At 48.3% G+C, this 11,762-nt stretch overlaps 1 protein-coding gene across 1 annotated transcript; it reads right to left on the bottom strand.

Annotated features, from left to right (window-relative positions):
- Positions 1-9,268: 9,268 nt before the first annotated feature.
- On the bottom strand, positions 9,269-10,897 carry LOC101783109 (peroxidase P7). Its single transcript, XM_004965510.2, has 3 exons — positions 10,580-10,897; positions 10,212-10,403; positions 9,269-10,064 (listed from the first exon to the last, which is right to left on the bottom strand). The coding sequence occupies exons 1-3, from the start codon at positions 10,811-10,813 to the stop codon at positions 9,513-9,515; spliced, it is 978 nt and encodes a 325-aa protein (XP_004965567.1). The 5' UTR covers positions 10,814-10,897; the 3' UTR covers positions 9,269-9,512.
- Positions 10,898-11,762: the final 865 nt, after the last annotated feature.

Here is an 11,762-nt window from a genome sequence, read left to right on the forward strand (position 1 = left end):
AAGCTAAGGTCTCTTACTAATTTGATTTGTCTATATTTTGTTTACTACATTTTATTGTTAATTGAATAATAGTCCAAAGTAATCATAACTTGCCTCCAGGTATGCAAAATGAGTGTTTATAAACCTATATTATTTTGTTTGTATTGTTACACGATAATGTGATTGATTCTTCTGAGGATCTTCTTATGAAATCATGGAATTTTTCACATTTAAATTTTTATATTAGATTATTGTAGGTGTGTACTACACAGTAAGTCTAATATTATCCTCATACCAACGCATAATATAGATAATGTCGATAGAAACCAACATGCTTTAGAAAAAGATATATCCTAAATTATTTTTTGAGCAAGGGTGTGTGTCATACAAAAAAGTTTGATTGTTGCATTTTCATAGTTGCAAATAGCATCCTCATACACCAACGCGGAATACTAGCAAATAATTTTGATCAAAATGGAGGAGATGGAGATCAGTATGGGCCCCTCATATTCCGCTTTAGTAAGTGCTAGATCTCTTGAATCTTAGACCATGCAATATGTTTGACCTCGATTTTCTTCTTAACATTAGTAGTGATTTGTAGATGGGCACATACATTTTTCTTTCTGGATGAATTTATTGATCTTTGTAACAAATTGCACCGTTCTTCATGATGTGACTTTTTGATGTGTTGCTATGAAGGAATATGGGATTGTGGACTCGGGTAATATTCTACTTTAGATTGTAAATCCAGTGGAAGCTATGCGTTTCCTTCTCTCATTCTCCAATAGGAACTTACTAAATAGATAGGATTAGGACAGGAGCTATAATCTCTCCATCATTTAATCCACCTATTGCAAACTTACACTTGGGGTGTTGTGAACAGTCGCATCTTTCACGAATGCAATAGATCAAGAGGGACGAGTTTTAGACGTTGTTATATAAGATTTATTCAATATGTAGAGATTTAAAGTGATCCAGCACAAATCAAGCCAACTATACTAGCCACTAGGTCTGACAAATATTCATCATATTCCACATGAATGCCAAAATTAGCACTAAAACTCCTCCCTCACCCTTCTAGTGAACTTTATCATTTGACTTTCAATGATAACTTCAAGGTAAACTTTATTTAGAATATCTAAATTTCAGTTCCCTTAATTTAAGTATATAAAAAACACCCATAAAACTGAAGGAAGGAGAACAAACCTTGTTTTATATTCACCAATGTAGGTGACCTAGCTGGTGTGAACTGAGCGTACATGAGCATACAATTATTTAGATTCACTGTGACATAAATATGTCCACTAGGTTCCGGCGACTCATAAGTGTGCTTGTATTTTTCTAAATTTATTTTATGAGTAAAAGTGCTTTCTTTTACTTAGTACATGACATACCTATCGATAATATGTTGACTTTTTAAATCTTAAGATCTGTTGACCAAGTATCTTATTGCGGTTCGTTTCATTTTTGTTTGCCTGAACTTAAAAGGATAAATATCTGACTGCTGTTGCCGCGCAGCTTTTGAGACGAAGAAGAACGGCAACCCGGCCGGCCAATCCGCCAAAAAGCTGTGGCGCAGATCGATGCCGCCGCACGGGCGCACCGAGTGATAGACGCCACTCCGGCTGTTTGGCGCACGTCGCGCCGTGGACGGGGGATATGTCGTGTGACTGTGCGAGTATGCATGGGACGCAGACGCGCACCTCTGCGACTGCGAGTCCGCGTGCGTCGCTGGCCAGCACCCGCCACCCGCGACTACACGCACTGATAGAGAAATGCGCAATTTGACCCATCATGCCGGTTCCATGCAGAAATGCGCAAACAGGTGCAGCCCAGTATACGCTTTCGTTCTTTCAGGGTAGCCGTCGAAGCTCTGTGGCCTATGCGTAATGGGTTGACCTTGGCGTGAGCTTGACAACGACACGAATTGGCATCTAGCAAGAGTACAGAAGCCATGGACCATGGTTGTCCTAGTGGCGAGCTAAGTGCGGCTACATATGGTCAGCAATTCGGGATCAATATAAACCTATGAAAAATGTAGACCGATAATCAGGTATTCCACGCCTAAATCTCGTTTTCATTTTTCGCATCCTAAATCTTTGCATGTGCGGTTTTGTGTGGTCAAGTAGTGACTTGCAAAATATCTGATGTGCAGTTTGCGTTTGTGTGAGCCGTTTGGAATAATGTTTGACGCAGTGGGCGCTCGGTGGCTCCGACTGATTGCCGCCGTACACATCTTTGGGAGACGATGCTGCTGATGACTTGATGAGTGGCTGACTGATTGCCGCTATAGAGCTTTGGCCTTAGCTTCCATTCCATTTCCTTTCTTTTGTTTTGTTTTCTTTTTGTCTTCAAAAACAACATAGGTATGACTAGTTAAAGAAAATGTTTCGCTCTGTTTATGTGGAACAGAAACGTGCAGTCTTTTTGCACTAGGCGTGATACAAATCATTCAAAGTCAACTCGAGGCCCATGATATAAACCACCCGTATCTTACCTGAAAAATCGCTTGTACTGGAATTCAGTGTGACCTGTGACACCATTTTCCATCCTAACACTTCGAGGTGAGCCCCCTCGCTCCTTAAGGCTTGGCTGGTAAAAAACCTGCTTTGATAACGAGCCAATTTGGCTTGGTTCGTTAAAACTAACAGGCTAATTAAAAATAACGGTGTTAGAGTATATTAGGCAACTTCGGATATGGTTAGTTTATGATTGATTGTAATTCCGGAATAATCTTCCTTATCTCTAGGAGAGGCTACTTGCCCTCCAAGCCATGTACTTCTATATAATCAGCCCAAGGGGCTCAAGCAATATCATCCCATGCATTATATGCAATCCCTATTGCTTTCATGGTATCACGAGAATAGGTTACAAATCCTAGGCCTCCGGCTTCCGCTGCCCTCGCACCGCCCCCGAGGAGATCAATCTCCGCCGAGGGCAGCGCCCTCGCAGGATGCGCAGCCAATCCCTCTAATCCGTCGTGTCGATCGTGGTCAAGTAGCAAGCAGATCACCCCTCCACTCCTCCAGGCTGCGGCGGCCCCCGGCAGCAGCGAGCGGCCCTCCACTCCTCCAGGCCGTGGCGGCCCCTGGCGGGGGCGGTGGGTGGCCCTCCACTCCTCCAGGCCGCAGCGGCACCTAGCGGCGGCGGGCGCCCCTCCAGGCGCATCCTTGCGCTGCCCCGACCGCTCCGTCGGCACCTCCGATCGATGCATCCGACCGCTCCGACCAGCGCGGTCGGAGATGCCGGTCCGACCGGTCCTCCACCGGTCAGACCGGTTCTCCGTGGGCCTCTTCTTGCTGCTACTATTTTTCTATTTCCCGATTAGAGATCGGGTTGCGTCGCCCTGCCGTCCCGTTGTCTCTTCATCGTCGACACTCCCGAAGATGAGGTTGTCATTGCGCCCTTCAGGCTGTTGCGGCAACGCTCGTGAGAAAGCCATCCTCGTCGACGACACCGCCTTTTCAGGCAATGGCGCCACCCATGCTGCTGGTCTGAGTCCGCACCTATTGCCGCACATTCGCGGACACCGCCGCCGACGCTGCTGAAGGTAGATGCAATTGCGCTCTTTAGCTGCACCATCTACCATCGCGCTCGGCTCATCATCCTGTTGATCCTGTCAACAAGAAGTTGCTGCTTTTGTGTATTCGGGTGCCTTCGCTGACGCGTTCTCCAAGTCTTGAGATGAATTGATTGAGGGCTGCCATGCAGCCTGTAAGCTTCTGCACATCCTTGATGCCAGCTAGAGCTTGCATATTTGTGATGGTAGAGATTTTCTCCGGGTTAGCCTCAATGCCACGGTGACTAATGACGAGTAATTTTTGTGAGGGTACACCGAAAACGCATTTCGTAGGGTTGAGTTTCCACCGGAATGCTTGTAGGCTTGCAAAGGTTTCTTCTAAGTCTACAACTAGATCATCTGGATTTCTTATTTTGACGACTACGTCGTCTACATAAGCTTCTACCTTACGGTGTAGTTGTTTCTCGAAACACATCTGGATGGCACGTTGATAGGTCGCACCTACGTTTTTTAGCCCGAAAGATATTGTTTTGTAGCAAAATGCTCCAAACAGGGTGATGAAAGCTATTTTGGCTTGATCTTCTTCTTTGAGGGCTATTTGATGATAGCCTGAGTAGCAGTCGACAAAGTAGAGCAATGCACACCCAGCTGTGGAGTCGACTACTTGGTCGATCCTGGGTAGTCCAAAGGGGTCCTTTGGGCAATGCTTGTTGAGGTCTGTATAGTCGACGCACATCCTCCACTCATTGTTCTTCTTGCAAACGAGTACAGGGTTGGCTAGCAAATCAGGGTGGAAAACCTCCTTGATAATCCCTGCTGCGAGTAGTTTGGCTAGCTCTTTTTTATTGCATCTCTTCTGTCTTCGGCGAACCTTCGTAGTCGTTGTCTTTTTGGGGTAGCTTTGGGGGTCAACATTTAACGAATGCTCGATCAGCTCCTTGGGCACACCAGGCATGTCAGCTGGCTTCCAAGCGAAGATATCATGGTCAGCCCGAAGGAAACTAACGAGCGCACTTTCCTATTTAGGGTCTAGCCCTGTTTCAATCAGGACTATCTTGGGTGAGTCACCAGTCTGGAGATCGACAGGTTTGAAGTCCTTCTTACTTGTTGCTTTCACCTTAGTCGATCCCGACTTGTTTTTTGGGATCTCGAGTTCTGTGGGGCTGAGTTTCTTTGATGATGTGAAGACTTGTTGCATGGGATTGGGTGCTTGAGAAGTTGCTGCGATTTCGACAGCTTCCGTGTCGCACTCGTACGATCGCCTCAAGTCTCTACATAGTGTCAACTCACCCTTAGGTCCTGGCATCTTGAGTACTAGGTACACGTAGTGTAGTGTGGTATAGCCATAAACTTGACCAGGGCTAGTCTTCCGAGTATGGCATGGTAAGAAGTTTCAAAGTCGGCAATCTCAAACCTGATGTACTCGGTTCAGTAATGTTCCTTGGTGCCGAAAGTGACTGATAGGACAACTTGTCCTAAAGGTATGGCAGCATTGCCTAGGATAATTCTGTAAAATGGTGAGTTTGTTGGAGTAAGCATGTTTGTGATGTCGAGGCACATTTTCCTTAGTATCTTTGCGAAAATGACGTTGAGTCCGCTTCCACCATCGATGAGTACTTTGGTAAGTCTTGAGCCTGCGACGACAGGATCGAGTACCAGAGGGAATCGGCCTGGTTCTGAGAAACTTGTCCATTGGTCCTTTCTGCTGAAAGATATGGGTACCTCAGACCATTTGAGTGGTGTAGGAGCTGCTAGCTCAATAGCCATAATCTCTCTAAGTACTAGCTTATTGGACCGCTTAGACGCGGTACCTGGGATTCCACCAAAAATGACGTTGACTGTCTTAGAGGCAATTTGGAACTTGCCTTCACCTTTGTCAGCTTCATCGACTTTGCCTTTACCCTTCTCCTTCTTCTGACCAATGTCTTCGGGAGGGGGTGGTGCGGGTAATTCCTGCATTACTCGGCGCATGCTGTAGCAATCAATCGCTGAGTTTTTGCTGTTTGGATGCCATGGGCATTACTTCTTGAGTAACTCGGTGAAGGAGGGGCCGTCATTGCGTTTGTGTGACCCTTTATTGCCTGAGTTGGACATAGCCACGACAATGTTGTCAGGTTTGCTCTTGCGGTTCTGATTACCTGAGTAGTTGTTTCGAGGGTCATTGTTGCGGTTTCTATCTTGTTCATGATTGTTGTTATTGTTGTCGCGGCCGCGGTTGCGATAAGAGTCGAATCTCTCACGCTCTTTGTCTTCTTCATCTACCCATTGTTGCACCATGATTTTGAGATATTTGATAGTGGCTGGACGACGTCTGCCAAAGTCTTGGTATGTTCGATGATCGTAGAGGCCATTTTGAAAGCACTCGATGACGTCCCCTTCTGAAATGTCGACTATTGTAGCCTTCTTTTCAAAGAAATGACATAGGTAGTCGCGAAGTGTCTCGCTTTCTTTCTATTTGACTTGGCTCAGGTCAATTTTGTTGCCTGAGCGAGACATGGAGCCCGCATAATTATTAGTGAAAGCCTTCGTCAAGTCTTCCCAGGAATAGATTGACTTAGGCTTGAGTGACTTGAGCCATGTTAACGGCGCGGGTTCCATGCATATGGGGAAGTGAATAACCTTTGTATCATCATTACCCCCCAGCTGCTTGAACTGCTAGTGAGTAGCAACGTAGCTATTGGACTGGATCTTGCTTGCCATTGTACTTAGTGATCCCCGTCGGCTTGAACTTCTCGGGTAGTTAGCCTTCATTACTCGTGTGGTGAAGGCGGGGAAGTGATCATAGTCATTGGCTTCACGTTCGTGTTTGCTGCGATGGTTGTTATTGTGTACCTCTCTTGGGTCGCTGAAGATTGAGGCTTCGCAATCAGCTCTGCGGTGGCGAGGGCTCTTTACTGAATTGGTGCAGCTAACCTCTCCTGCATCCCTGTTTCACCTTGAGGCCTCATGTTCATCTCTGCTTTGCCTTCGGCTGTGTTATATTGGCTGGTTGACTACTTTGTGACTGTTTCTTGGAGCCTTGTGATTGCTACCGTGGACTGCAATGTCTCTGCTGCCATCTTGGTGGGCCGAATTGTGAGGAATAGATGGGATCAGTGATTCCTTGTCAAGTGGTTTGAAAGCTTGTTCTGCGAGTTGTGCTTTGCCCCTTTCCATGAGTTGTGCTGTTAACTCATTGTCTCTGTCATGAGGTATGAGAGTTGATATGAGATTGATTGAGGTAATTGCTGCGAATGGAGTGTTGTGCTCTCGAGCTTGCACTACATCGAATGCTATTTCGAGGTTCACAATAGGAATGTTTGTAGCTATTAGTTGGTGACGATCTGCTCGGGCAACATTGCGTGCCCTTCTTTGATTTTTCTTTTCAGAGGTTTCACCTCGCAGGGCGTTAGCTGACAACTCATCTTGTGAGATGTCGTTGAGTTGTCCAACCTGTCGAGAAGTTTTTTGGTGGCTGACACTTGCGTTGTTGTTTGGTGATGTAATGATGAAAATTTCTCTGTCCGGGTAGTAGCTTCCAAAGCTTGATGTTGCAATCTCCGTAGTGCTTCCTTCTTCACAGGTTGAAGTAAGCAGGATACCCTCTTGATACGGGAGGTTGTCCATGTGAGCGACAAGGCATGACTCGTAATTTTGGGCAAGAAACAGGGGCTACATCCCAGGTCAATAAACGAATCTACCTTGCGGAGTCGAAGTAATTACCAAGCCTTGAGCTGGGCTTGATAAAGGGATCTCTTGGATGGAGTCCGAGTCGTAGTCACAGTCCTTGACTGACTCAAGTTCGGTTTGGACTTGAGTGAGGAGTTCTTGGTGGACTGCGGCTGCGTTGCGGAGTCCGAGCGGAAATTGACTTCAGGTTGGAGTCGGTTTGCGTGATGACTTAGACGCCAGCTGGTGTTTGCTTGTCCGAGTCGGGGTTGAGTCTGAGGTGTAGTCGAACTCGATGTCGTTGATGTTGAAATTTTTGATTTTCCCGATGAAATCCACTACTTCTTGACGATCAGAGTTTTTGTCAGGATGCTTCTTCTCCTGGTTGTTGATGATGTAGCGTTGAAAAGATCCAGCACCGTCGGCGATGCAGAGCCAGGAGCCAAAGACAAAAGTTGCATCCGCCTCGAAGGCGAACACTGGCTTGATGACGACTGGTGCCATCAATATCGCGCGAAGAAACTCAGCGACTTCCCCTACCTGGCGCGCTATTGGTGTTTTAGACCAGCAACCCGCCTAGGAAGTACCCAAGGTGGTCTTTTGTGTGGTGGGTGTCGTCGAGAATCAAGGAGTCGATGGTGAACTTGTGTGTGTTGGTTGTATTGAACTTGTGTCGAGTTGCACTTGTTGTTTGGTGGGGGTCCCTGCTCTCCCTTATATAGTCGGGGGAGCAGGGTTACAAGGCAGGAGTCCTAGTTCAGTACATTACAGAGTCCTACTCTAACTCGGTAGAGTAGTTTCCTTTGGACCCGACTAGTCTTCAGGGGGTCCATGAAGCCTACGCGCCCTGCAGAGTAGTCTTCATGTCCGAGCAAGTTTCGGGTACGTTCCCTTGAGTGGGATCGTACAAGTCTTCTGATGGGCCCGAGGGTACCCAGCCGATAGGACCCGCGCCCTCCTCCACGGCTTCGATCACGTCCACGTCGACCTCGGCTACTTCGGCACTAAGGGCTACCATCTGCTTGACAAGCCTCTTCGGCTCCCATGCCAGCCACAACATTTGCGACGCATTAACGGTTGCGACTACGGGGGATGTCATCTTTTCGGCTTATTATCTAGTCTCATCGTCCGCGCACTCCTGTTGCGACTACAGGGGATGTTAGAGTACATTAGGCAACTCCGGATATGGTTAGTTTAGGATTGATCGTAATCCCGAGATAACCTTCCTTATCTCTAGGAGAGGCTACGTGCCCTCCAAGCCATGTACTCCTATATAATCAGCCCAAGGGGCTCAAACAATATCATCCCACGCATTATACGCAATCCCTGTTGCTTTCAAAGGGATTTTAGCTTAGTTTGTTACAAAGCTGGAGCTGGCTGGCTGAGCTTAGTAGCTAATAAGTGAACGTGTTAAGTGTAGTCTATTTTACCTTTTTGAGGGCTTAAGTGAGCTAAGATCTTTGATAATAGTTAACCCCCTTAATTACTAATATTATAAAAATGACAGTCCACGTTGATGTTATGAAAAATTCTAACATTGGTGAATAAACAAATACAGTGACATAGATATTTCTTCACTCATTAAGACTAGGCTAGACTTATGGTTGTCAATATATAGCAAGTTGATTTTAACAACATATAAATATGACATTAATGTACTTTTGAATTGCGAGTTTGAGATTTTACAATCAGTTTCATGCATCACCTTCTACTCTCGTTAATTGCCCATCCGTTCAACTTGTCATTTTTTATGTTATGTATGTATGGACGTGCCTAAAGGCTAAAGGTATTCTGATGGAAGTAAACTCTTCTCTTTTTTTCTTTCAAAAAATCTACAGCTTCTTCCAACACATACAACTATATCATATTTACTGAACCTAATAAGCTAATCGAGTGTCTCACGAGATGGATCGTTGAGAAAACAAGCCAGAAAGGATTTTGCTGTTCTGTTTATTTAGAAAAATGAGCTGAGCTGAGCCGAGCCGAATCCATCCAGCCGCTGGTACAGAGTTCTTGCAATGAAGAACACCTATTGACAAGTTCATTTGCCGTGAACAGCCGGTATATATAGTGTAGAATCAAATTAGGGTGACTGCCAATAATTTGACAAGGAAGCAACCGTGTGATATATGACAAAGCTTCCGTACTATTATGTAATCATTTAATTTGACATACATACCGATCATGTCTTATTACACTTTCGCGCTGTCACCCCGACAACTTAAGCAGACAAGTATAGTGCATTTGCAGCCAGCAAATACATCTATCTGACCATGCATGACCTTGGTTCCCAAGGCTTCCTCGACGACCAGCAGAAGACAGTAACACCAAGCACACATGTCGTTGACCATGACGTCAACATCAGCTAGTTGACCTTCCTGCAGTTGAGCCTGACCTCCGTCCTGGTCCCTGCCGACGGCAGCAGGTTTCCCATCTTGATCATGGCCGTGACAAAGTCGCTGCTGAACAGCGCCGGGTTGTTGCTGTACTGCCTGACCAGCGCGTCCTGCGACCCGCCGTTGAAGAGCTCCTGGTCCGAGTGGAGGAGCCCCTTCTGCTGCAGCAGGTTCTGGTAGTAGGCGTTGTCGAACCCGTCGGGGGTCTGCACGTCGAACGGCGCGAGGTTGGCGTCGCCCCCCGAGCGCGGGCACGTCCGCTGCCGGAGCGCCGCGAAGGAGGCGTTGACGTTGGGTTCCGTGTAGATGCGGCTCCGGAAGAACTGGCACTGCGACCGCCCGATGGTGTGCGCCCCCGACAGCGCCGTCATGTCCCGCGCCGACAGGCCCTGGTTCCCGAACATGGAGATGAGCGTCGAGAGGCTGGACCCCGGGCCGGGGAGGTTGTCGTTGGCCGCGCTCTGGCTCGCCGTGCGCGAGTCCTTCCGGCCCAGCGGCACGCTCCACGTCGGGCCGCCCAGCTGCACACGCATCAGGAACCCGAAGTTGGCGGTTAGCCACGTGTGTACGACGTGTAAAGCGAGGAGTAAGCGGTTGGCACATACGACAGTCGACAGGTTGGTCGGTCGGCGTTGATGAATGATGATAAGGTGTGATAGTGAGCTTACCAGGTTGACGCCGTCGCGGGCGGCGAGGGCGAGGATGTCGGCGCAGGAGACGGTGGCCGTGCAGGAGGCCTCGACCTGGGCCTTGATGGCGTCGATGACCTCGAAGCCGCGCACCGAGTTGGCGTTGGGGCCGGCGCCCTTCTCGCCGGTGAAGGTCGACGTGTCGTCCAACAGGATCGAGCCGTCGCATCCCTGCCGACAAAACAGGGCAATGATCGACGTCAGCACACCCACCCACGTTCTTGATCGGTGGCACGCAGTCCAGTACAGCTAGGCGGCTAGCTAGCACCTAGCAGACAGGCGGCAGCACGGGGCCAGGCACGCCACGGCACCGCCGCCTGGGAGGGTTGCTATCTAGTAGCTCTTACATTGACGAAGCAGTCGTGGAAGAACATGCGGAGGATGGAGGCGCCCATGCGCCTCTCCTTCTGCACGGCGGAGGCCATTCCCCGCCGCACGATCCTGGCCAGGTTGGGGCACGTCCGGGAGTAGAAGTTGGGCGCCAGCTGCTGCGCCTCCACCGCGCCGCCGAGGACGGCGAGGACGACGGCGGCGAGAGCGAGGACGGCCGCCGTGGACGACGACCTCGTGAACGTGGCCATGGCTGACGACGTGCAGCTACTAGGACCTAGCTCGAATGAGCAGAGGGCAATGCAACTGCAAGAAGAGCTCGATCGATGAGACGAGACGCAGGAGTTGGCCTCCAATTTATAGTGCTCACTGCTCAGCAGCTCGTGTGCTCGTGTATAGCTAGGCTCGCCGCTCGCGCGCGTGCATGGCGGTTGCGACTGCAATGCATGCACCCAGTACAAAATTCTGTGCCAAACTCTGCACCTCGCTACCAGCCGGATTTGGTTGACCGGTAGTCTGGTGCGGCCTCGCGCGGGCCAGGCTGGCTGGCGGGCACGTCGTCGCTAACGACGCATGGGCCCGGCGCTCCTGCATCTCTCAAATCATTTTACAAGTCTCTTTTTTGTTCGTTTTCTCGTCAGATATCATATTAAAAAAAGAGCCATGTGTGGCTGTTCATCACGTCACACGGTGACACGGAATTGTTTATGCGTGGACCGGTCCAGTCACGGGGGGATACTCCTCCGAGATGCCACAGCCCACTAGAGAGGAAGTTTCGCCGACCGAACACGTCACGCAATTACACAAAGCAGCTCGGTGTACGCTTGATTAAGCTGCAATGTGTAAGGATAGGGTCTACATCTATTAGCTCTAGCCACATCAAAATATACTTCGTCCCTCCTTATTTGCAGTTACCTTTAGCGTTTAAATTTTGTCCATGAATATTTCTGAGTTGTGATAGGGGTTACAAACTTACATTATCCCTCTCATGATCACTAGCACTTGGTTTTGTTTTATTTTTAATTCACATGCATGCATGCTAACAAATTTGGGCGGCCACTGTACAGATAAGCGTGGCAGGTGGTGAAGTCCTTGCCTTCTGTAGCTAGACATGTTAATCAAGAGAAAATTAATCTTTCAATATTTCTCTTGATCTTTCTAAAATAATCCAAATCGAGTTATATTCTGATACGGATGGAG

The sequence above is a fragment of the Setaria italica genome, chromosome IV, assembly GCF_000263155.2.
Source record: "Setaria italica strain Yugu1 chromosome IV, Setaria_italica_v2.0, whole genome shotgun sequence".
NCBI classification, from domain to species: domain Eukaryota; kingdom Viridiplantae; phylum Streptophyta; class Magnoliopsida; order Poales; family Poaceae; genus Setaria; species Setaria italica.

Excerpts from the sequence above, each read along its gene's own strand:
- LOC101783109 (XM_004965510.2), bottom strand. The coding sequence starts at position 10,813 with ATGGCCACGTTCACGAGGTCGTCGTCCACGGCGGCCGTCCTCGCTCTC. Across the intron at positions 10,404-10,579 it reads TCCACGACTGCTTCGTCAAT|GGATGCGACGGCTCGATCCT; the intron begins GTAAGAGCTACT and ends TTTTGTCGGCAG. Across the intron at positions 10,065-10,211 it reads CCCGCGACGGCGTCAACCTG|CTGGGCGGCCCGACGTGGAG; the intron begins GTAAGCTCACTA and ends ATGCGTGTGCAG.